We start from the raw sequence: 27,105 nt of genomic DNA, 5'->3' as shown, positions 1-27,105 counted from the left end.
TGAATAATGATCTTAGTGTAGGCAGACTTAAGGGGGGGTTGGATGTTTTTAATTCAAACCTCTCTCTCGTTTTAAATTCTGAACATGTGTTACAGTTCTGAAACCACACTACAGGCTCAGAGATCATGAAGTTTTGCAGGAATGTTGCATGTTGAATGTCTTTCTTTAGTTACCGCTGGGCACTTTTGCCTGTGAGAAGTTGTAATAGTTAGACTTATCTTTACATTTTATTTTTTAACAGAAGCCAGCAGATTATGTCAGTATTCTGGTTTTCTGATTTATCTAAAATCTTGTTTAGGCTGACAGTTTCATATCACTTAGCCCCTCCGAATCAGGCTCCCAGCACTAGTTAGTCAGTTTGGTTAATTTAGTTCCCCTTTATAACTGTAGTTTTCCACGTTGTTCCACTACATTTAAAATTGTGATCACGCTTTAATAATAGCCTAGTGATACTAATATTGACAGAAGTATAAATGACGTTCATTTCTAAAGATTAAGTGAATGCAAAATTACACATTTCATTCCCCTCTCTTCAGCCTTGAATTATAATGTCCCTTGCTCTCGTGCATCTGGGAGCCCGGCGCGTCTTAACGCGCGCGCTCCGAACATTTGCTGAGACGTTTCAATCCAGTGCGGCTGAGACGTGGGGCGTGGGAAAATGGGAACTCTTTTTTCGTTTTAGACGCATGTCTTATATCGTCCGAGAGCGTGTTCTGTCTGCCTCACTTCTCTCTCTGCAGGCTCCGATTGCACTAAACTCCAGAAAGGCATTTTTGCGAGTTTACCATCTTTGCTACTGATCATCACGGATGTATTCCTTCACTCCGATGTCTCAAAGCCGTAAGTAGAGGACCACGTTGTGCGATCAGCTCTGGAGCAATGGGACGTGGGGCGTTTTGGGGTGTGTTGTGCATCTTCATCTGTTCCGCTGGACTTTCGGTCGGAACCGGCTTTATTTACCAGTTTCCAGGACTAACACTACAACACATAAACTCAGAACAAAGCATCGGACCCCCGGCCGCTGGCATTAACTCGCAACGCAGGTAGGGTATACGCTGGAATACATTTGTTTTGTCGGGGTGCAAAGTTATCGTGTTTTGCAATGATAATAAACAATAGGAATTTATAACAGATTGCTGGTAGGGTTTTAGGCTTGACTTATCCCTCCTGTAATTGTTAGAGTCGTCAGAGAAGTCATTTTAATTACCTATTGAACTGAAGCCGTTCAAAACGAATGAAGGTACAGACCAACATGTTCAGGGTTGCGTTAACTGAAGTCATCCCCACGCCGAGCGCGTGTGAGGGCGCCTTCCCGCGAGGTTCTTTTGTTTTCCTTCAGAAACTGGTGTCAGTACACGACATCAAAGACGGTCACGTGCCAGGTGCACAACGGTACGGAGACGACGGTGCAGAGAGTATTTCAGGGCTGTCGGTGGCCAGGGCCCTGCGCGAAACTCATCAGGTACGTTACGCACGGGCATCCCTGGCCTTCGGTGTGGTCTCTCCGTCTGCTAGCAAAATGCACAGCAAAAAAATCTTGGCAGCTTCAGTGAGATGGATGAGACGTCAGCCTAATTTATTTGCAGTTCATTCATTTGCTTGTGTACATTACAGGGGGAAAATGAAACGAATAATTTTCCTCTGTTTCAAAAAACTCCTGGGTGCCTAAATGATGCTGTTCTTGGATAGTTACAGGACACTGGTCAGGCCCGCGTACAAGGTGGCATATCGCCAGGTGACTGTACTGGAGTGGAAGTGCTGTCCAGGCTTTCATGGGAGCGACTGCAGCGAAGGTCAGTCAATCGGACGCTACCCCACACCATACCATACCATAACAGCATGACATCGTACATCTACAACATCACACAGGATATCTGGCCGTGGAGTCTTCTCCGAGGTCAAACCTGTTGAGCTATACATTTTGTGAGAGACCTTTTGCAGTGCTGTGTAGAGGAAGTATCAAGGTGATTTGTTTTTGTAAATATATTGTCAACAGGAAAAAAAAAAACTGCATTAGGAGTTTTCAAAAGAAATCCAACCAGTTCCCAACCCCAAAGAAATCTGATTGCATTGCACTAAGTCTTATACAGGAGATGGGAAAACGTGTACTAACTGGTTTAATTCCTGTTAGGAGTTGCCATTCAGCTTTTGCACTGTAGATGAAGGGATAACACTACTATGTTCTTATCGATTCAAACATCGTTTAACTTATATGACACACACTCTTTACCGTAGTCTGCCTGCAGATTAGTGAGAGCAGAGAGTTAGTGACTGAACCTGCAGCAGATTCCCACTACAGAGGGAAGGAGGAAAGATTTAGCACTTGTGAAATCCTGAACTTGGCGGAATTCAGACTTTTGTTTGCTTCATTATTTCTCATCCATTCTTTGCCAAATGGCTAATCTTAGATTTCATTGTTTCGCTCTTCTCTACTGTTCACCCAGTTGTTTTTTTACTCTCCTTCCTGTCCCTCATGGTTCCTCTCCTCATGTCATTATCCATCTGTATCTCTATCCTACTAGCTATAACTGCTCTGCGGTTTCACTCTCTTTAATCAAGATTCTTCTGTGTCTCTTTTTACTAAAAAGGAATGAATGACATCATCGCCACAGGCATGGAATGACCCCCCCCCCCACTGACACTGCATAGCCCTCTCCTCACCCCTCCCACTCTCCATACATGCTAACCTCCTTAACCCTAATCCTAACCATCTCTCTCCACCTACTCTATATCTGTCGTCCCTCGTTCGCTCACTATCATCACCCACCGAGCTACGGGCCACGTCCTTGGGGATTCTTGGCTGTCCCACCCCTCCACCTCAAATGTTTCATATTGCATACCCCCCACCCCCACCCCACCGTCCTCCACCCGTCGGCCCTTGGGGGAACCACACAGTCGGAGGAGTTGGAGGGCCAGTGGAGGAGGTCGTAATGCTTGAGCCCGAGCCAGCCGTCTGCGGACTCGTCTGGCGGAGCTGCAGAACATCTGGAAGCGCTGAGGGCCTTTTGGTGCTTGATGGAGCGCACCAGCTAGGGAGCGCGCGTCAGTCTCGCGCACACACACACACACACACACACACACACACACACACACACACACACTCCCAAGTACTGGCTGCTTCCAGAGTATATTAAAGAGCACATGAATGATAACAAGGACACTGTGGAGCATATAAACCTTTCCTGACTCACTGGTTAAAAGACTGAGTTGGTGGGAATGCAGACACAGTGGCAGCACACCTCAGCCCTTACAAACCACAGACCATCAGAGAAGCGCAGAAACACATCCCACACGTCGCAGTGGTATCAGAGTGTATGCCAAAACACAGAGCTGCTCATTAAGCATTGTTTATGAACTCACGTGTCTCTTGGTCTGTTTATGTTCTCAGTAAGAATCAAATGCCATCTGATCTTCTCTTTGTCATCCACTGTCTTCTTATTATTACGTTTACCTTGGCGTGAAGGCACTGCAATGTGGGGTTTTTTGCACCTGGGGATTTTTGGAGGCCACTCTTGTGAAAGGTGCACTTGCCCTCCGGACCACGCTGCGGGAGAGCGCACGCGTGCTGTCGCTTTGATGTTTTCCTGCCTTTGTTGTTTCTGCTGATGGAGCACGCCGAGCCTTTTGAAGGGGCTCTCACGCAAACATGTTAGCGGCTCTTCCCACAAGCCTGCAGCCGCATCCCGACGTGTTGGGAGCCTCGGGGAACCGCTTTACGTCTGCTGGGCTATAAAACAGGGATCCAGGGATGCACCCGTGTGCCAGCGTTGCTGTGACTGCACATTCTGTGCGTGCGGGTGCATTTGCCTGGCTCACGTGGGAACGTGCCTGCGAGAGATATATGAGGTTAGCAGGGAGTTTTCCTGTTTGTGCACGTATTTACAAAGTCTGGTCTCCCTGGGGACTCGCACTGGCCTCATTTCAGCATGGTACTCCCAAAACCTTATACCCTTTTGCCATTCCCTCTCTCTCTCTTTTCAGCCTTCCTCCCGCTCCGCCGGTGTGTTGTGGAAGGCTACCAGGGGCGCTGCATGTGTTTGTGTATGTTCGCCGCCGCCGCTGTGCTCTGTTTTTTCTCACAGCACTTCGCTTCCTCTCCGGAGAGGCAGCGGGCAGCAAAGCAGGGCTTTCCCATGGAGTTGTCCATCTTTAATCGCCACTCCTAGCAAACATCGAACGTTTTAAGCACTGTCTGCCTACCCACGGATACACACGCTGTAAACCAGAGCTCTGGCAGTAATGTGGGGGGAATGGTAGTGACACTAGATAAGTGCCTGTGTTTAGACAGTGTATTCATTTCTTTTTATTGTTAATGTGCTTCATGTTCAAAAGTGTAGCCACACATATTTAAGACAAGCGTGGTGTTGAGAAAGAAAAGGCATTTTCTCTGTTTGCTTTACCTTTTGGCTAAACATATGTGTGTGTGCACTAATGGAATAAGTACTGAGCAAATCACATCCATATGGGAAGAGCTTGCGAGCCCTCCACGGCGAGGAATAACCTACAGAACGAGTCCCTCGCAAATGCATGTCTCCCCAACAGTGGGGGGATAGAAAGGAGCCAAAAGATACGAGAAGATGGAGACTCGTGGAGCAAAAATGTAATGACGCACAGAAAGTGGCTTAATGGAATCTATGGGCAAGTTTGAAGTGTCCCGACGTCGGATGCTGCCGCAGTTACTGGTGTTCAAGGTGGCTGAGAACGCAGCCGAGAAGCACATGACATAGATCATAGCAGGGACATCGCGCCAAGGGCGAGATTCAGGCCGCCCTCACGCCCAGGGTCTCTGGAAGAAGGCGAATGTGGTAGGACCGCATGGTTGGACCCAAAGAGCAATGTCACTACAACAGCCTGACGAACACGGCGGCTTGTTCCGGTCTGCTGCATGCCGTCACAGAGAAAAGCTTCCCTCGTGGCGGACCTGGCGCAGCTAAGGCTTCGTTTCGAAGTTGCATAGCTGTACCTCGAATGACGTGCCTGAATATACGTGGCCTTGCCAGGGGTACCGCAGGGGTGACAACCCCACACAGTGTAACGTCCTGCTTCTCTGGACACTCGCATCCAGCGTCCCTGTTTCCACTAGTCCTAGCCTGGTGTCCTGTTCGAATTGTTTTCATTCATAAAAGTGAAAGAAAATCATTGGCTTCAGTTTCTGCTAAACTCAGTTCAGGGCCAGGGGCTTTCAACGTCTGACCGTTAGCATTCCCGAACATCACTGAACATAGCTGAACATCATTCCAGCTTCAACTTGTTTGGTATGTCATCGTTTGTCCAATATAAAGCATGAGGTCATTGTACAGGGCTTCTGTTCTCATGGCCACACCATTGCCATCACATTTAGTTTGGTCTAGCACCAGCCGAACATCTCATTCCACTCCACTCAACACCCCCCCCCCCCCCACGAGAAGTTCGTGCGTCCCTCCCTCATGTCACCGTGACCAGTTCCATTTCGGGACAACATCCTTCCATTCCCAGTGTACTGAAAGCGAGGTCCAGCCAAAGGAAACTCAGAGATGCACCACGCTGCTCCGGGAGGCAGGGAAGCACGGCTCGCCCAGGGCCCCGGATTCCTCCCCAAGGAGACCATCCCCCCCGAAGGACAGCCGGTGAACAACTAAGCACGGTGACTCAGCCTCCCTTTCCCTCAGCCCTCCAACAGTCAGGCAGCGTAATAACTACTAATCCCCTGAGCGTCTGCTGAGAACATCTTAGACCAACAGCCAGACGCTGCAGTCGGCACCTCGACTGATGTGCGCAGTGGTGTGAGCAGTGCAAAATAAGTGAATAAGAATGAGGTTTTTGTATTTAACTTTTGAAAAGTTCGTATCACGTGGCGTGGCACGATCCGGGGATACTGGGACAGGTTGTTTAAGCATGCCTTGCGTCTCAGTCATGAAACACATCTCAGAGAAACCGTTCACATTTCACAGAATCTCACCTCAAGTTGTGCTGAACCAGATCAGGAGTTTGTATACTTATGATGGCGTGGAACACGTCAGTCGAAATCTGGTAGCAATTTGCCCCCTCCCTCCCCCCCCCCCTTTGCACTGGGTTACCGATGGGTATCTTAGCATGAAATCCCATGACCTGTGAACCTGTAATGCGCAAACCATGCAACATTTTGGTTCAGCGGTGTCAGGAGGTCAGCATGACTTGGAGATCAGCTCCATCCCTTTTGATTGCTGTTGTTGAAATGAGTTTCGAGGTCAAGGACAGTGAATCCGGTTCAGAGGCTGATGGTTTCGGTTCTTCAGTGCTGTACACACGTTACTCTGTGTGCAATAATATTCTAGGCTGATATAATGAGCTGTGCTGCACTCTAATGTTTTTGCTGTATATAATGCTGTATTTGTTTTAGTTTCAGTTTTAGTTATTATTTATTCATATATATGGAACAATATAAAAATAGCTGTTTAAATGATTATAAAAATATAAACATATATGAATGTATCTCCTTACTAGAAAACCTAGCAACAGATAGTAGGAAGAGCTGACCAGCTGCCGTAATACCAGCCCTCCTTAAATAGTTATTATTATTATAAAGTTATTATTATATAGTTATTATTTTGTTCTCCACCATATTCAAGCTACATTCCAAAGTTGGTTTTCTGGGGAAGAAAAGAAAAGGTGACTATATGTAGCAGTTCTGCTAAACTGCATTACAGCCCATAGACCAGTGTGTGCGGACTCCCATGACAGGGCGCTGTAAACACGTCTACCCCTGACCCCTGACCCCATGTGCGCGCCCCCTGGGGTTTATCACGGTGTTGCTGAGCAGGGCCCAATCAGGAGGTAGCAGCTTTTCCCACAGCCATGGCCTCACGGTATGGAAGCAGTGAGGGAGCTGTAAACAGGTCTAGTAGGGCGACTTCCTGAAAGACCTGGAGAGAGGTCAGAGGGTGTAGGGGCAGCCAGAGCTGGAGCTTGGATTATGGTCAGTGTTGGGAATTTTCACGGAAACAGTTGGTGAGCTAACCAAACCTGAGGAAGAGCTGCATTTTGCATGAACAAGATGCCACACGACACAAAGAAATGTATACACATAATGAGTTAATATGTTGTTGTTGTTGTTGTTGTTACTAGATTTTGTTTACTGGTCTTTGACTTTATTTATGTTGTTCATTTCCAGAATTATGGTTAGGTGTTTAGACATAAACATAACTGAGTCGTTTCTCCAATGCTAGCGTCCAGTATCTGTACTTCTGGTGCCAGAAGAGCTCCGAGCCAAAGCTTCCCATGTTTTAGGACTTGGAATTTTTACTGCCAAAATTACATCCGAAACGAGCGCCCTATTCCAGTGTTTGGAGAAGGTGCCATGTGTTAGTGCTGTTTTATATCTCAAACAGCTTCTAGGATTTTTGCGAATGTTCTTCGGGGCTCTGCTGGCAATGACGAGCGTTGTTCCCAGCGCTGCTGTGTCCGAGCAGAGGTTCTGTGACCACGGCTGAGTTACGACTTCACATCTGTCTCAGAAACACTAGTCGTCCCATCGAACATTGCGGAACTCTAAGCTCAGAGGTTATCTTGGCTTTTGCATATGTGCGTCTCGATGAGTTGCATTCCAGCAGAGTGAGACAAGGTCAGTGCTAGATCATAAATGCTCCGACAGCTAGAATCACATTAAGTGTTTGTGAACGTTGGCTTTGCCTGAAGTTGGTCCATAGTGGAAGTCAATCACCCCAAGGACGTGACCGTTAAAACGAAACCCGCTGCTTAGCAGCATGGCCGCACATGGGCTGGTTGTCTTGGGTGTGCGGTGTGAGCTGATCTTTGCAGATGGCCATCGCCGGGCCTCTCTGTCCGTGCGTTTGTCCGGGGAAGAATGCCAGGACTTCTGCGCATGCCCACAGAGCGGGGCATCTTCAGAGGGACCCATGGGCCTCTCATAGCAGTGGCATACTCCAGGCTGATCTCTGCCACAACGGGAAAGACTTTCACCATCGGTCGCAGCCGCTCGTGGCCAAAATGTGGGAAACAAATGTAAAAAAAATCCAAAATTTCTCATGTGTGCGAGTTTCCTATGGTAACTCTGATTCTCTGCCGGGTAGCCAGACTCGAGGCATAGTTCAGCCGGAAGTGCTGCGCTGCATCTGGAGCTGAAGGCATGTCACACCGTATCACCTTTCAGCTGGCGCTGCGGCTCTTGGGCCACGTGTGGGTCACCGTGACTGGTCTCCAGAGGTGGCAGAGGGAGTAACCGATTTTAAACGCTGTATTTTCTCAGTAAAGTGGCTCCCCTGAATTGTGGCCAGAGAACCCCGCTGACTGTATGTAAGTTACGAGGATGATGCCTAACCTAACAGTGTTAAAAGAACATGCCACCCGAAACACTGTTAACGCGGGTAGTGACGAAGGAAAAATAACAGGAACCGCTTAGTGCAATCTCACTGGTTAAATGGCAACAGCCCAGCATTCACTATCCCAACTGGTAGAATTTGGGGGCGAACTGTTCCTTTAAATCCTCCTCTCAGATGGCTCTCGTTGGACTCCAGCGCGAAGGCCCGGGGCGCTGGTGGGAAGCAGCTGTTTGGTCACGCTGGCGTCTCGGGTGGGCATGTCCCACCCGATGCTGTCTGAGACACAGGCGGCACAGACGTCTGCTAGCGGCATGGGGGTAGGGGCATTCCGTCACCTGCCCCCACCCCTCCCGCTGAATCTTGGGTAAAATACAGAGCTCATTTTCTTTTAAGTGTCCGTCAGGCCTCATGCCCCTCCCCCACCCACTGCTCCTTCCTTTCTCAGTCCAGCTTCTCCATCCCCCATCTTTCCTTTTCTTCTGTTTTCCTTCCCAAAGCACATGTCGACCCCTTCCCCGGAAGATATAAATAACTGCAGCGCTGCAGGAGAACTGGAGAAGACTGTTGTGCGCTGCAATATCGCGCTGCTACTGCAGGAATATTTATGAGCATGCTGATCTCACATTAAGTGTTTCCCCTCTGAGAGCCGTCCCGTGTTAAAGCGCGCCGGCTCCATGCAGATGCTCTAAGAAGAGTCACCGCCTTCCTGTCTACCCCCCTGTGTATGTACCCTCTATAGCCCGGCCGACTGTTAAACGAAATCCCAGCAAGCCTGCTGCCACCTCTGACCCCTCAGACATGTGCCTTATGTTGCTGCGAGCAGCTGTTCGTGAACACGCTGGCATGCCCGGAGACAGCTGCGGCCTCTAACGATGCCAGGGACCTTATGGGAGTGGACATATTTGACCACTGATTGATCGTGGACAGTTGTGCACAGAGCCGTGTTTCTGCCACCGGAGTGCAACGTGGGGGATTTGTGTGGAGTCTCTCTTTAGCGTCTGCGCTAGTTTCTACCAGGACTCTTTGTGCAAACCTTGTAGGAATCATAAACTTTGAAACTCCTGAGAACCAGCAGCTATTTTCTGTAAATGAAGATGTTTTTTTCTTCTCTTCCTTGAAGAGGTTCTCTGAGGTGCAATTATCCGGTGTAATAGCAGTGCGCTTAAAATGGCTCAGAAGACGATGCGGACAAAGAATGCATCCAGAGGGAGAAAGTGCTTGTGGATGTCTGTCCACAACTATGTGCTATGTGTGAAAGGGAGACGTGTGTGTGTGTGTGTGTGTGTGTGCGCGCGTGCACGCACAGCGACAGGCACAAGTGTGCATAAAGGTATATAATTTTGGATGGGGTCATTTTTATCCTCGCTCAAAGGTAACAAAGGAAAGAGCGCAGTTCCGTGAACGATCTTAGGGTGATTTAGCGGGCTTTGTGTGAGATCCAAATATGGCCGTAACCTTTTACCCATTTCCAGTGGGAAGTGAAAAGAATTTCAACATTCATGCAGTCATAAAACATTTCCCCAGGCTTATATTCTATATGAATTCTAGGCCTCAGAAGTACGATACTGTTTATGCACTCAGAATAGTAAACATGAGGTTGGCCGCAATTTTGTTGCTCTCTTTTTCTGTAAGCATTTGAGGAAGGCTTCTCTCTGTGCCCATGTAATTAAGCCCTCGCAATTGGAAATCCTACCTCCTCCGGGTGGCGTTGGTTCCCGCGATCTGTTTTGGGTTTCCGTGCCAGCTCCCATCCAGGCACGGTGCAGGCCACACACTCGTGCACCAGTTCTCTGGAAAGAACCATCCGGGCGGCCAGAACATGTGCTTTAGGATCACTTTTGATTATTGTTGTAGGGAGGTCAGATTCCATCGTTTGGTTGCGGGCTTAGTTTTGGTTGCAGGGTTAGTCACAGCAACGGCAATGTCTGAGTTCAGATGGAAACCGGTGGGTGCTGAATTTAAACCTGCGCCCTGTTTTTAAATGGCTTGCTAGTTTGTGTAAATTGGCTCTTTAACTCGGACCACATCTAGACACCTGGCCAAGCCAATGTGACCAAAAGCGGTGAATGCAGTGACTAGGCTGGTACAGCAGGTACCGTGTGTTCCTGCAGCCTGGGCACACAGCGGGCAGAATGCCATGGGGAAGACGGACAGAAAACAAGCGTTTGGGAACTCGAGAGAGGGAGACAGCAGTAAATAACACAGAAGAGGAAGTGCAGGAGGAGAGAGAGCGCCAGACCTGGCTCGTAGGTGTGGCGGGCCTGGAGCTCCTGACGAATGGCGGATTTAGTGCTGGAATAATACAATAGCGGGCTGTAGTTTGTTGTTTGGGTAGACGGTTATGACTCACTCTGCCGCCGGCACTGTGGTGAGCGCCCAATGCCAGCTCGCTGCTGCCGCTTTCTGCTCAGAGTCTTCCTCCAAAACGCTGTGGCCCGTCAAGTTCCTGCGCATGTGTATGTGTTTGCATGTGTGTTAGTGGATAGCATATGGCAGCTAGTTGTGTGTGTGTGCGTGTGACGACGTGTGTGTGTGTGTGTGTGTGTGTGTGTGTGTGTGTGTGTGTGTGTGTGGCTTGTATTCATTCTTCGCGGTATACACATTCCCCAAGAACCAGTAAGCATTAATTCCATATATATGTGTTACACTGCTCTTTCATGTGTCACACTGTACTTTCATGGTTCTTAGTTGAGCAAAAGCCTCACAGTGATGATTTGAGTATAAAAAATAATTAAGAAAGAACTCCCCTCCTCTCTCTCACTCTCTCCATCTCTCTTTTTATCATTCTTTTCATCTCTGTCTTTCTCTCTCTCTCTCTGTCTGTCTCACTCTCTCTCACTCTATCTGTCTCTCTCTCCTTCATGCAGAATGCATGAACTGCACAGGTTACACTGATTTAAGCGTTCGTCTGAACACCGTTGAGTCTAAGGTAAGGGCAAAATTCAGATCAGTGACAATAAGAACAAAGTATTTGTACAAAAAAGACATAAAAGCCACTGAAAGACAGAAAAACCTCTGAAAGGTCTTCATATCTTCTAAATGCAGAACAAATCAAAATTAACATAAACTGAAACCTTTTTAAAACCTAATCAAGAATGCTGAAGGAAAAGACAACAAAATACAATGATACTACCCAAATACTTCAGCAAAGGAACAAATTTGCAAAACCGCATATGTAGTCAGTCTGCCAAAACATGTTTGGCATCCAAATTTTGCTTCTTTGGTTTTGCAGTGGAGCTTTGGCACTAACACATCTCACAACCCTTTACCCACTAGTCACCAACTTTAAAAGAGCATGTCAACATCCTCACACACTTGCCTTATTCTTTCTCATCCTTTCTGGGTGAGGTTTGTGTGTTCATTTGTTTTTGTGTTATGTAGTGTTATATGCCTTATGTAGTGTTTGACATATTGTCATATATAAGAATGGGCAAAATTACATTCCATACCTACAAGCCGTAGTAACAGTGATCTTGGCCTGTAAAGGCTGGAGCAGTTTTTATTATCAACTTTTTCCCAGGGAAATATATTGGAATATTTTTACAATTACGGATAAGAAGAATATGTATATCTGTTTCGACCAAAACTATTGCTTTATCTATTTTGGGGGTCCAAGTTTTAATTAGGAGTGTCAGACTCCCCCATACATCCCCACCCTCCAATAATTTGAATCATAAATTTATTGAACTAAGAATTGAGGCAAGTGTGTGATGATTTCAAAATGCAGATTGCTCAAAGCTAATTGATTTCTCAGGGCTAACTGTTATTTTTTAACTGCATTAGTCTACGCGTTAGTTGCATTAGTGCCATAGGTCTAGTACAAAACTACAGGAGCAAATTTGGGACATAAAAATATCTTGTATATTGGGCTTTTTTTCTTTTTTTAACAGTTCCTTTAAGGTGTTCTAGGAGTCTAGTTATATCACATTTTGCTACATTTAATCAGTGTCAGATTATTTTTATTAAAGCTGTTTTAGCCGTATATCTATACATTTGAAAGCATATTTAAATTCCCTGAGACTGTTATTTTTATTGATATTTAGTTGGTGCATGACTACTTATTGATTACTCATTGATTAGTCAAGTAAGTCAAGATTGAAAAACCTTAATAGGTGAGTTTGATCCATGTTGGTGCATTTCAGATCAGGTTACTAGAGAGGGAAGGTGCTCAGATCCCATCCGTTCATCATTTGCCAGAAGGATCCACACACAATGAGGTAGAGGCACCAAACCCCACTTCTATTGGACCCCCACCTGTCTGGCAACCAGGTGAGCAAATCACCTGATCCCCCTCATTTCTCAAGAAGCAACATGTTTTAACCAAGAGCCGTATTAAACTCCAGCCGGGGAGCGGTCTGAGGTTTGCCTCTACATCTGAGGAGAAAGTAACGGCCCTAAGAGTGGAAGAGTAATGTCATGTCTATGAAATGCTGCTGCTTGGAGACCCGAGTAAAATATGTTCACATTTCTCTAGGGCTGAAACTGCCAAAAGTATCTTGTGTCTGAAAACTCTCACCTGTTTCTTAATGGTGTTAAAAGTGATGATGTTCTAGGGACAAATGTGTATAGGTTTTGTTTTTTTGTTTTTTTTGGAGGGGGGTGGGGGGGTGGTTTGTGGGGTTCAGGATGAGGGCACTAACCCTTGGTCACTGATCCAGGTGTAGTGATACAAACTTGGAGAACTAATGCTCCTTTTCACTACATTTCAAAATAAAAGTTCCACATTGTTTTACCTCGTCTTTAGTCTGTGTAGTTATATTTTAGTATAACACTTTTTTTTACGCTATAGGTAAATTTTGCTTAGCTAAAAGTGGACACAGTGATAATATGTTAAAAGAGTATCAAATCAACTTTGCTCTCTTGCTATTAGATTAAATCACAAATCAGTTTTGTTGGTTGTTGAAAGTAACAGAACAGCCAGAACTCCTTTGTGAAGTGACTAACAAGTTATCCCGTTATCATGTCCAGAGGTAGTCTCATTAATACAGTCCCTAAATTACATTATTGTGAGAAATGACATTTAAATTCAGATGTATTGTATTGAACTATATAGATGATCTAGGTCAGAGGGAATGCCTTTATTTATCATAGAGAGAGTTAGAGTTAAGGGCCCAAGAGCGCTAGGGGCCCAAGGGCTCAACAGTGGTAACATGGCAAAGCTGCGATTCAAACCTACAGCCTTCCAGTTGGTGACTCACTAGGCTGCTACTGCCCCTGTTGTACAGAACTATATACAACAAACTAATGAGTGGAATATTGTTTTGAATTATTCTTTAGTCAAGGCTAGATTAGAGGATCAATAAAACCCAAATCAATTATCCTATGAGGTCCTTCTGCATCACACTGTCCTTGTACATCTTCGTGGGGCTTTCCACAGTTTGATCTGGCAACCCAGCCCAGGACCAGTGTGTAATCCACATAATAGATTTGCGCTAAACTCCCTTGACAAGCCCGTGTCAAAAGCTGTTCTATACTATGATGCGAAGGATACTTAGCCTACAGTGACGTATTAGGCGGCTGGATTACATTTCAGTCTGTGAGAATATTTTGTTATTCCACAGTACCAGTGTCCAACACGTTCAGCATGTAAATTTATGTCAGCCGTCTGGCAGTAGAACATGTGCGGTTGTGTCAAATATGAATCGCCTTGTCTGAGTAAAAGGTTCTTCCAGTCAAGGGAGGATGGAACTGATGCTTTGAAAAAAGTTCATTTGTGGTTTGTTTTTCTAGTATTCCCTAGGGAAAACAAGGATGTAATAAATATTTATGAGAAAAAGCAATACACCCGAAATGGTACTTTTTAGCAAAGTGCTAACATAAATAACAGATACTTAAATATTCTACTGAAATATAGTAATAAGTGAAATGTATTAAGACAGAGACGTTCCGTTTTCAGTCATGTCTCTACCACTGTCGTTGTTCCTATAGGGAATACGAACAGCAGATCAAAGTAATATTTCTGAATGTACAATATAGATTCGGTAGACTCTTTGGCATGGCATGTCGATATGGCAAGATTATACTTATCACACATGGATCAATTACACACAATACTAGCCATAAAAACCTGACTGGAACAGGCTTGCGTGTGTATTTAGTGAATACTGCTCTTAACTGACACCACTGAGATTGCTGACATAGGTTGCATGCTGACGTCAAGTAGGAATGCAGCACGATGTTTCACTCATGTCCCGGACTGTCTGTCTCCTTGTGCGCAGGGACGAGGGGTCCCCCAGGCCCTGCTGGACCTCCTGGGGAACCGGGTGTATCAGGCCCTCCTGGACCTGCAGGAGAGGCAGGGGAACCAGGGCAGGTGGGACCCACGGGTAAGGATATTAAATATGAGTGAGTTCACTAGTCTCTCTGTAAAAAAGGAAAAAAGACAACTCTGCTTTCACATTGATACCGACAGAGGTACAGTATACCTGCAGTGACACCAATGAGCCTTTGACATGATCAGTCAGAGATAACTGTGATTGTGTAACACTTTGGGGGTTTTGAGTTTAGAATGGTCCTTCTCTATGAATCCCCATATAATACAAGTCGGCAGAATTGGGTTCAAATGTAATGATGTGAGTTTAGTGTTTTATTTTTGCTCTGTGATGATTCTCATATCCTGCTAATCCTGTTGTAATGCAGTTAAGCAGACTTCAGGAATGGAAATACATTCACAATTAGCTGATGATCCAAAGAGACTTACAAGTATGACTGAGCAACTGAGTGTCTTGCTCAGGGGCCCAACAGTGACAACTTGGCAGTAGGGGTGCTTGAACTGGCAACCTTCTGATTACTAGTCCAGTACCTTAATTAACTAATTAGCTCTCGTTTACTATACTAAATGCTAAAATGTCTTACTCCCAGGTCCAAAGGGGGAAAGGGGCTTACCAGGAGAAATTGGCCTTCCGGGGCCCCATGGACCCCCTGGGCCCCCCGGGGCCCCTGCCTTGCCCAACTCTATCCCTCTGAGGGGCGATGTATTTCAGGGTCAGGCTGAAACAGGTAAATTGATTGACCGGGATCAGTGTTTTTGGCTCTGACCTTTAGACCACTAAAGATGGCAATATGAACCGGCGTATGTACTGTTTGCCTAGTTAAAACTGTTGACTAAACGTGTGTGCAGACACGCAACCGCCGAGTTTAATCCCCGTTCCCACTTACTGAAATGAATCTGGATATAAAGTGTAATATGCTAAAACTGTGCAATGGTTCCATTTCTCTTTCAGTTGCTGCGACTCTTATTTGTGTGTTGAGCTACAATGTGTGCAACATCACGTCACGTCACATCATGTCAAAACATCTCGAATTAGTCATTGTAGTTATTTTTTACTCATAGTTACTTTTAAAAGTAAAACCGTAGCACGTCTTTGCTGATACCTGCACAGGCATGGACTACCGTCTTCCAGTGGTCAGCCTGGAGACGCACTGGCGAAACTGGTCAGTAGGGGGCGCTAGGTTTCCCACAGCACGTACAGTCCGCACACCCAATTTCTTACAGATGTTGTCAAGGATCATTGCTATTAATTTACCTTTTGAAACGCGATTGCCAAGATCAACTGCCGTGTTTTAACTGCGTTTGCTCTGTGAAGCTGAACTCTGGTACAGTAATTATCCTTTCCATATCCAGCCTCATACCTTTCTGCTATTCTAATAGTCTGGAGAGATCTTCCCTCCTTCACACGGAACAGAGGGGGGTAGTTTTGTTTTTGTTTGTTTGTTTGCTTTGTAACGGATTAAAGAAATTCTGCACTCTGAGAGAAGACGTCATGCGCCTTCTTTATGCCTGTGTGTAAAAGGTGTTCCACTTACGAGACCGTTAAAGACTGTAGTCCTTTTAAAATCCTTGCAGAGGACAATGTGCAGTGTCAGACATCGTAAAGTCGCGATCTCTGGTCTGTAGCTGTTCCGTCAGAAACTGAAGGTCGGTTCTTGAGAACACTTTATGCACATGTTCACCTTCCGTTATTGCAAAGGTTGCAATACCTCCACTTCTTCTGTATTTGCTGTTTATCTTTGAGAAGCCCTGTGGTTTGTGTTTAAGTTCTGTGGTGTGTTTAGGCAATGAGACCAGATGATATTTTTTCCCCTGACGTTAGACTGTAATTTATTCGTCATTAACGTTACTATGACCCACTGAAGGAGTTTCACAACACAATTTTTTTTACATGGAAAATTACTAGACACAGCAACAGCTGAACAATAGCATTTGTTTTCATAATTAGTAATGAGTGTACAGAAGTTATGGAGACTGGTCTGATGTGTGACAAGGCGCATTTTCCTAGACTACAAAAGAAAGTGGAGAATCCCCGTTCACCGTGTAATTTAATCCACTGTAATCCAATCTTCTTGTGGAAACCCATTCCAAAGTGTCTTAATCATAACTGAGTTCGGGGCTTCACCCGGCATGTTGCTGCACTTCCCCGAACAGGCAGCAGGGGTCAGCAGAGCGCCGTCCTCAGCCCGCCCGAGCGGAGCTGTTTTTGATTAGGCCCCTGGCTCGCCGCCGGCCCCGGTGCAGACTACACTCAGATGGCTGTAAATCAGCTCTAATTTGTAAGATGTCAGCACCACAGTCTGCTCTCCACCCCTCCCCACCCCCCACCCCGTGCCAGAGAGCAGGCGGGTGTAAAAGGCGAGGGCGGGACACTCCCCCCTCCCCGGGGGAGGGCCGGAGAGGCAGACCGCGCCGGCTCCAGAAATTGGTTCCAGAGGGACGCTGCCAGGCCTGCCGAGTTCCCTGAGTGGGCTTGCACGCCCCACCTTCCCGTGCCTCCTCACCAAGCTGCAGCAGGAGCAGGGGTGTGCAGGTCTGGGTCCCCTCCTGCTGCTGCAGAGGCTCTGGCTGGGAGTCAGATGTCAGACAGCAGCACGCACCTCCTTCTTAGTCCTGCTGGGAGGAGAGTGAGTGTGTGTGTGTGTGTGTGTGTGTGTGTGTGTGTGTGTGTGTGTCACGCGATTACGTGTGAATGTTCTCAGCTCCTGTGCCTTTTGGCAGTGCTGTAGTTATCTCAGAAAGACTTGGCACCCGTTATGTCGTATGCAGAGATAAATCATGACTGCGTGTTCTACAGTGAGAAGCAGTTGACAAGCTATTAGACGCAGGCCAGGAGACCACAAGCTTACGACCCTTCATTTTGTCAATAGTCATACCTAGGCTTAAAAAGTAAGAACGCATGAGTAATCACTCTATATTTCACTCACACTCACACACACACACCCTCTCCTTTTCTTTCTCAATCATATGACTGGGATTTGCTGAGAGCCATGCAGAGCATGTGGTCCCTATTCCTGCTAAGCCTGAGAGAGATATATGGTGTGAGAGGTGGAAAGAATGAGAGGGAGAGACAGAGCGAGAGAGAGGTGGGTGAGGGGAGCAGCCAGGCTGTGACCAGGACAGCTGCAGCTCCCTGCATCCAGCAAGCGCGCAGGCATCGGACCGCCGGCCCTCTGGCCTAAAGGGCACGAGCGCCTCCCTTGTGGGCAGGAGGTGTAGTGCGTGGCCCATTGGGGGAGTGGGTCTCAGCGATTGGCTGGGTTAACGGGAGCCGGGAGGGCAAAGGGCGGTGATGTCACACACTGAGTAAGAGAGAGTAACCCTGACCTGACCGGATCCTTCCGGAAAGGAGGAGAATTAAACACGTTGCAGATGGAGTGGAAGGGTGTGTGTGGGGAGGTGTGTGTAAGTGTGTCTTAGACAGCAGTGCACATACATACACGCTTTCTCACACATACACATACATAAACACTCACTCATACACCTGGCAAGTGTTGTGGTTAGGAGCTCTAATGGAACACCAGCACAATGAGTTCTCCTTTCTTGGAAACCCACAGTATACAGGAATGTTTGGATTGGGCCTTTTATTTACAAATATCTATGTGAGATTCCAACAAGGGCTTACTGGGACCTAGCTCAGTCACCGTGTGGGTTTACTGGGATCCAGCTTGATCACTGTATGGGTTTACTGGGATCCTGCTGGATTGCTGACTGTTACTGTGTTGTGATCAACCAGGTCAACACCTTGCACATGTGGGACTTCCAGGGCCACCTGGTCCTTCTGGTAAGCCACACATACACATCATACACACACCACACACACACACACACACACATACATCATACACACACCACACACACACACACACACACATACATCATACACACACCACACACACACACACACACACACATACATCATACACAAACCACACACATACACACACACACATACATCATACACAAACCACACACACACACACACAACCACACACCACACACACACACACACATCATACACACACTACACACACCACACACACACATACACACACACACAGACACATACATCATACACACACCACACACATATACATACATACATCATACACACACCACACACACACACATACATCATACACACACCACACACACACATACATCACACACACACATACATCATACATACACACACACACACACACACACACACACATCATGCATCATACACACACATGCACACACACACACACACACACAGACACACACACATACATCATACACAAACCACACACACACACACATACATCATACACAAACCACACACACACATACATACACACACTACACACACACACACACCACACACACACACACACACACACAGACACATACATCATACACACACCACACACACACACCCACACACACACACACACACATACATCATACACACACTACACACACACATATCATACACACACCACACACACACACACACACACATACATCATGCATCATACACACACACACACACACATACATACATCATACACACACCACACACACACATACACCATACACACACACACACACACACACACACACACACACACACACACACATACATCATGCATCATACACACAGACACATCATACATCACACACACACCACACACACACACACATCATACACACACACACACAACCACACACCACACACACACACACATACATCATACACACACTACACACACACATATCATACACACACCACACACACACACACACACATCATACATCACACACACACCACACACACACACACACATCATACACACACACACACAAATACATCGAACACACACCACACACAGACACACATACATCATACACACACTACACACACACACACACATACATCATACACACACCACAATCACACACATACATCATGCATCATACACACACACACACACACACACACACGCACACATACACACATCATGCATCATACACACACACAGACACATACATCATGCATCATACACACACACACACACACACACACACAGACACATACATCATGCACACCACACACACACACACACCACACACACACACACACACATACATCATACACACACCGCGCACACACACACACACACACACACACACACACATACATCATACACACACACATACACCATACACACACACACACACACACACACACACACACACACACATACAGCATGCATCATACACACACACACACACACACACACACACACAGACACATACATCATACACACACCACACACACACACACACACACACACACACAACCACACAACCACATACCACACACACACACACATACATCATACACACACTACACACACACACATATCATACACACACCACACACACACACACACACACACACACATCATACACACACACATACATCACACACACACCACACACACACACACATCATACACACGCACACAAAAACATCGAACACACACCACACACAGACACACATACATCATACACACACTACACACACACACACACACACACATACATCATACACACACCACACACACACATACATCATGCATCATACACACACACACACACACATACATCATGCATCATACACACACACACACACACACAGACATATACATCATACACACCACACACACACACACACATACATCATACACACACGCACACACACACACGCACAAATACATCGAACACACACACATACATCATACACACACCACACACACACACACACCCCACACACACACACACACCATACACACACCACACACACACACACACACACACACACACATACATCATACACACATACATCATACACATACTCATACATCATACACACACACACACATGTAACTTGATGTTACACAATGGTTGGATCATCTAAAAAGTGTGCTTCTTAAACATCTCATATGTAAACACTTAAGATCTCCATGTGTGAAAAACTAAGTGTAATATTTACAGTGAAATGTTTAACAGATTGAGATTTTTTGTAATAACACCAATTCATGATTAGTTTACTACTGTAATGCAAAATCATGTAAAGACTTTTATTTTGTTGACCTTGAATTTGTGCTGTGTGCTAAGGCCCCCCTGGACCTGCTGGAGCCCCTGGCATCCCTGGTCTACCTGGACTAGATGTACGCATTTCATAATATAATTTCATAATATAGTTGTATAATTTCATAATATAGTTGTAATACATACATGCTTTCTCAATATATTCTGTATACTGATTTATTATCACGTTTACGGTTTCATGATGGGGAAAAAAGTGATTTTTAATTATTTTTTTTAATAAGTACCCAGATTTCTGCATTACCTGCTTATTAGAATATGTTCTGGTCTTCAACCGAGTCACACTACTGGACAAACACTGTCTGCCTAAACAACAGCAGTCACTGCATTTCTTGTCAATACTGAGCACATTGTCAAGCCTAAGAAAAGCATGTGAACCTTTAGGTTAATAATTCTAAAGCTAACTGAAGGCGTCCCAGTCAATGAGGTAAAATTAGAGGGGTCGATTTGAGAATTTAAAAAGCAAACCATTTTAAAAAGGGAACAAAGTTTGGTTAGTGGTGGAATTCCATGAGAGGCATGAAAAGAAAAGAGACAGCCAATCAAATGAGACATCAGAGGACCTTAGAAGAAGCATTTTAGGGATGTATAAACCTGGAGGAAGCTACCAAACCATTTTAAAAGCCTAAGTGTTAATCACTTTTCAACATCTCATATCTGGACATAAATTTGAAGACAACATTGTGAAACTAGCCCTGGATTTTGGTAAGTAAACATTTATTTTTAACTTTAGTCCTATCTCTGATGTTCTGTGATCTTGACTGGAATAAATTTGGACTCAGGAGGAATTTTTGAGTCCCCTGTGTTCAAAATCGAGTCAGGACTTCACCTGGTTGCATGACAAGGCCAAGATTATCCACATGTGGTCTGGACTACTATAAAACTGCTTTAGTTAAACAGCAAGGGATGAGCAGAAAGCACTTGAGCTTGCAAAAGCCCTTGGTCATGTGTTCACTCTCAGAAAAAACACTGAATAAGAATGACATTCACGGCATGACCCCACAGAAGAAACCACTGCTCTCTAAACAAAAGCGTTTGTTTGCAAAAGCTTGCAAAAGACCATCTGGAGACTCTGTGATGGTTCTGGAGACTCTGTGATGGTTCTGGAGACTCTGTGATGGTTCTGGAGATGTTTTCTGTGGACAAATGAGACAAAAGTTTAGCTCTTCGGCAGAAAGATGCAACCCTGTAATTCCTGGGTAAAAGCACTGAACACCAGCAGAAGAAAGACAAGAAAGTTCATGCTTCAGAATAGCCAATCAGAGTCCAGATTTAAGTTCAACTGAGAAGAGTGGCCAATCAGGGTCCAGATGTAAGCTCAGCTGAGAAGCTGTGCCATGACCTGAGGAGATCTCCTCATGCATGGGATGTTGGCATCAGTGACATGGGACATGGAAAATGAGGTTCTTCTTTCAGTCCAGGGGTTCACATCTTTATCACAGCCTGGAATGCAAATGTTTCTATGCTGTGTTCAGTGATGACAAGAAGTACAATCTTTGTTTGCTTGTTTATTCATTTTACTTGATTAAAGATCAGACCCTGTATTTATGAGAGCCAGTTAATTCCAAACTTTTAATTAATTCCAAACTCTTGCAAAAGCATCTTTGTGTATTTTAAGAGTGCGTGTGTGTGTGTGCGTGCGCATGCATGCATGCATATGTTTGTCCAGTGTGTGCATATATATGTGTGTGTGTTCCAGGCGGTGGGGGGTCTTCCGGGTGAATCTGGATCACTGGGGCCCAAGGGAGACCCTGGTGAAAGGGTGAGGTTTCATTAAACTCCACGTGTAGTCCTACGTGTTCGCGATGGCTAGCACGATGCATCCTGTACGCTTGCTTTAGCAGACGCCAGTTTAGGCAGGTGAGAAGGAACATTGTTTCTTCTGATCTGTTTCAAACAGATCAAAGTTCAGTTTGAGTGGTACTAATAGATTTCAGGGCAGTCCATTTCAGACTTCAGGATTAACATTAAGAGATTTTTCGTCCAGGGATTATAACCATGATGCACAAGAATAAATTAAGCAGATTGGGGCTGATTATTCTACATGTGGTATTCTGCATGATCACATGGCATAGAAGACATTTAGCATCTGATCTCACATTTCCACCATCACTTCCTCAGGCAGTTCGTGATGAGTTGAGCATTGCCTCACTGAACACCAGCAATAGGCCTTATACTGGGAACAACTCGGTAATGATCTCATTGGCACCAACAAAATTCTCCCAAAAGAGGCCACTTTTAAAAATCTTATTTTATCCCTCTTAGTTTATCAGGGAAAATGGCAAAGGTACCAGGATGCAGTGCAGTGGCCAAAACAGCAGGTTTCCCCCAAACATTTAGTTACCGTCTTGGAACAGCAAACCGCTGGACTTTTTTAACGCACTTGGAAAGTGACACTGCAGCAGTGAATAAAAAAATTAAAACCTGGTGTGCTTTTCTAAACAGATAACTGCCATGTCTGGCTAAATCTTATTTTTCAAATCTCTTCTGTTGCAGGGAGCTCCAGGTTTCGCTGGGCAACAAGGGCAGCCTGTAAGCACCGCGCTTCGCACCAGAACATTTCCACGTCCACACGCTTACCAACTTTTGCTGTGTGAGGGTCTGACATGTCTGCGGTCTTCCACTGTCTTACAGGGCCCAGCAGGTGCTAAGGGACAGAAGGGAGATCCAGGAGAGAGTCTGCCTGACGTGAGTTGCTCTAACACTGACGTCTCATCCGTCTAAACCTGTAGGAATGCTTCATGCAGAAATGCTAACGTCACTCGTAGTGAATGAACGCCGGTGGGGCCGTTAGAATCGTGTACGTTTGATGCGCCACTAGCTTGGAGAGCAGATTTTCAGCTGGTGTGCTGATTCCTGTTGCAGGTCTTTGAATCAAACAATAACATATGAATTCAGTTGAACTGAATTAAAATGAAGTGAATTGAATTGACCTGAACGCAGGGTGAAGGAGCTCAGCAGCTGAGGGAAGCGCTGAAGATTCTGGCAGAGCGGGTGCTCATTCTGGAGCACATGATTGGTATCCACGGTAATGCTCATTCTTTTCTCAACCCACACCTCCCCCACCCCCAGCCATTTTTAAAGTGTTATCAAAAAGCTTCATCTGCCTTTATCGGTCTCCAGCAGTCTTTATCAGTCTCCAGCAGTCTTTATCAGTCTCCAAAAGTCTTCTGTCTTGACTGGCTCGAGCTTTCACTGCTGGAGGATTCCTTCCCCCTAACATACCTGATAAATATGACCCGGCTAGTTTGTGCAAGAATCCAAGGGAACCCACGATATCTGACATTTGATTCCCTTCCGATTTTAAACCGCACGCCTCGATCACGTCACTGCTGTCAGTTCCCTACCAAATGAATGGATTATGCTAATACTCTGTCAGGATTTGCAGGTGTGCCTCATTTCAGCCATCACAGAGAGCAGGACTGCCCTACCTTAATCTGCGCAAATCGGTTAAAGCCTGGGAGATCACTCTGTCAGCTACTCTATCAGGCTGGCATGTACCTTTCAGGCAAGTGGATGCTGTGATCCACCATTGCTGGTGCCCAGCTGTACTCTGAAGCCAGTTCGCCCACGGTACCGGAGTCCTCCAGATATGCGGAGCGTGCATTTTCAGTTTATGGGTGCAAGCGGGCTACAAATTCTGCATAAAGCCTGCACTGAAGAAATACACAGAACTGTAAATGTAACCCAAGTGAAAAAAAAAATTCCAGTAAATATCTTAGAAGGTAGTAAAAATTGTCCCTACCTTGTAAAAAGCAACAAGGATATATGAATGTTAATGAATTTATTTAATTTTGTTGTTCAAAAAAATGTTTTTAATGTGATAACAAGCAGTAGTTGGACACGTTTAATGTGTTGGACATGTGGCCCAAGCAGACTCTGGAAGCAGCATGTTTATAGCTGTTTGTAATGTTGTGCAAAAAGCAGAAATGAAAATGACCAAAAATTGTGTATATCTTATTTATTAAACATAAAAAAATTGTTCCTGCTTTTTGGAGGCTTCTGGGCAGTTAGCCACGTGCGGCACTGCACCCAGTGTAGCTCTATAGCTGCAGATGGAACAAGTCATAGGTAACTCCACAAAGATGCAACTCGAGAGAGAACACAGTCATGCAATAAAGATAAAGCTACAATCAGTCAGTTAACGTGTAAGAACGCACAGGCAGAGGGGTAGCGTATCTAATGAGCCACTCCAACACTTCTAAACATTTCTCCTTTTGTCTAATTTTAAATATTTTTGCTCTTTTTTCTTTTTTCTATGTGTGTGTGCGTGTGCGCTTGCATGTGCGTTTGTGTGTGTGTGCATGCGTGTGTGTGCATGCGTGTGTGTGCGCGTGTGTATGTGTGTGCACGTGTGTGTGTATGTGTGCGTGTGTGTGTGTGTGCGCCTGTGCGTGTATGTGTGTGTGTGTGTGTGCGTGTATGTGTGTGCGTGTGTGTGTGCGTGTATGTGTGCGTGTGCGTGTGTGTGTGCGCGTGCGCGTGTGTGTGTGTGTGTGTGTGTGTTTTAGAAAGCTCGGTCGAGGCTGGCTCTGGACTGGATGGACTGTCAGATGCTCTTGCTCCGCCTGCCATGAAGATGAAGCGGGCTGGATCCCTGGGCTTGTCCTCCCCCTACTTCCAACTCCAGCCTCTCCACCCGGACCAGCACAAGAGGAGGAGTGTGGGACATAGAGCATAGCCAGGACTCATTACTGCTTTCTTCTCATGAGTGCTGAGAGCAGCCCCGTCGAAGACTCGCAACTTTTCATATATGGGTCATTTGTTTTGCTGGACCATTTTGGAAACTTGTGTCTTTTTAATAATTTGACATTTTGTGTGTGTGTGTGTGTGTGTGTGTGTGTGTGTGTGTGTGTGTGTGTGTGTGTGTGTGTGTGTGTGTGTGTGTGTGTGTGCTTTCAAACTAGCTTGCCAGCAGAGTCAGTTTGACCTGCGATTTTTCTTAAGGTTAGAGACTAAGCACGACACATGCTGAATTATGTCTTCCAGGGGTTTTTTTCCTGTTAAGTGCACTGTCTGCACAGAGTCTACAGCCTGCTTCCCCTCGTTACCCTGGAAACAGCCAAGCTTTATGTGTGTTTAATGCATGTGCACATACACTCATGGATGTGCTCACGTTTCACCTGGGCTAGTCAGATATCTGCTGGCTCACTTTCAGCATGTCGGCTCAGTACAGCCCATAGCCAGGCAGGACAGAGCAAACACATCCCCTACCCACCACATCATACCCTACCTACCACACAGCTCCAACACCATCATACCCTACCCACCACACAGCTCCAACACCGTCATACCATACTCACCACACAGCTCCAACACCGTCATACCCTACCTACCACACAGCTCCAACACCGTCATACCCTACCCACCACACAGCTCCAACACCGTCATACCATACTCACCACACAGCTCCAACACCGTCATACCCTACCCACCACACAGCTCCAACACCATCATACCCTACCCACCACACAGCTCCAACACCGTCATACCCTACCCACCACACAGCTCCAACACCATCATACCCTACCCACCACACAGCTCCAACACCATCATACCCTACCCACCACACAGCTCCAACACCATCATACCCTACCCACCACACAGCTCCAACACCGTCATACCCTACCCACCACACAGCTCCAACACCATCATACCATACCCACCACACAGCTCCAACACCATCATACCCTACCCACCACACAGCTCCAACACCATCATACCCTACCCACCACACAGCTCCAACACCGTCATACCCTACCCACCACACAGCTCCAACACCATCATACCATACTCACCACACAGCTCCAACGTCATAACCTACCAACCACACAGTTTCAACACCGTCATACCCTACCAACCACACAGCTCTAACACCATCATACCCTACCCACCACACAGCTCCAACGTCATAACCTACCAACCACAGTTTCAACACCGTCATACCCTACCAACCACACAACTCCAACACTGTCATACCAGAAACATCTGGCATCTTCCTCAACACACAGTTTGACCAGCTATCGGTTTCGTTTTCACGGACTGACTCCAGACACCTTACTCAGGTTCAGTAGATTTCATCTAAATTGCAGCCTTGCAGTTATTCTTCACTTTTGTTGCCTCTCACTCTTTCACTCTGTTATCCTTTTTCCCCACTTCTGTGGGAGTCACAGTTATCTGGCAGACTTCATCTCTCCGGCTTTGTCTGCAGAGACTGGCTTTACCCGAGTGGCTTTCCTGAGCACACAAGAAGCCCTGTTTGCAGAAGTGAAGAGAAGTAAGGTAGTACTCTGACAGGAAGAAACCTCTTCTCTCTGACATTGTGCCCTGATGCCAGAGGCCCTGGATTTTTTTTACCGTAGTGTTATTACTTGAGAC

At 46.0% G+C, this 27,105-nt stretch overlaps 1 protein-coding gene across 2 annotated transcripts; it reads left to right on the top strand.

Moving 5' to 3' along the window:
* Positions 1-5: 5 nt before the first annotated feature.
* LOC113583035 (collagen alpha-1(XXVI) chain-like) lies at positions 6-25,801 on the top strand. Of its 2 annotated transcripts, XM_027019119.3 has the most exons (14): positions 6-1,043; positions 1,340-1,462; positions 1,690-1,793; positions 11,165-11,226; positions 12,440-12,566; positions 14,516-14,623; positions 15,159-15,296; positions 18,305-18,352; positions 20,737-20,789; positions 22,427-22,489; positions 23,224-23,259; positions 23,362-23,415; positions 23,671-23,755; positions 25,239-25,801. In XM_027019119.3, exons 1-14 carry the CDS (start codon positions 880-882, stop codon positions 25,406-25,408), a joined length of 1,335 nt encoding a protein of 444 aa, XP_026874920.2. In that variant the 5' UTR covers positions 6-879; the 3' UTR covers positions 25,409-25,801. The 2 variants fall into 2 exon arrangements, with proteins under 2 accessions (XP_026874920.2, XP_081580178.1); XM_081724052.1 differs by lacking the exon at positions 23,671-23,755 and having other exon boundaries at positions 25,239-25,447.
* Positions 25,802-27,105: the final 1,304 nt, after the last annotated feature.

This window comes from Electrophorus electricus, chromosome 11 (assembly GCF_041902795.1).
Source record: "Electrophorus electricus isolate QZ-2024a chromosome 11, ASM4190279v1, whole genome shotgun sequence".
Taxonomy (NCBI): Eukaryota; Metazoa; Chordata; class Actinopteri; order Gymnotiformes; family Gymnotidae; genus Electrophorus; species Electrophorus electricus.
The sequence above is the reverse complement of the archived record's forward strand: the minus strand, read 5'-3'. Positions and strand labels throughout refer to the sequence as shown.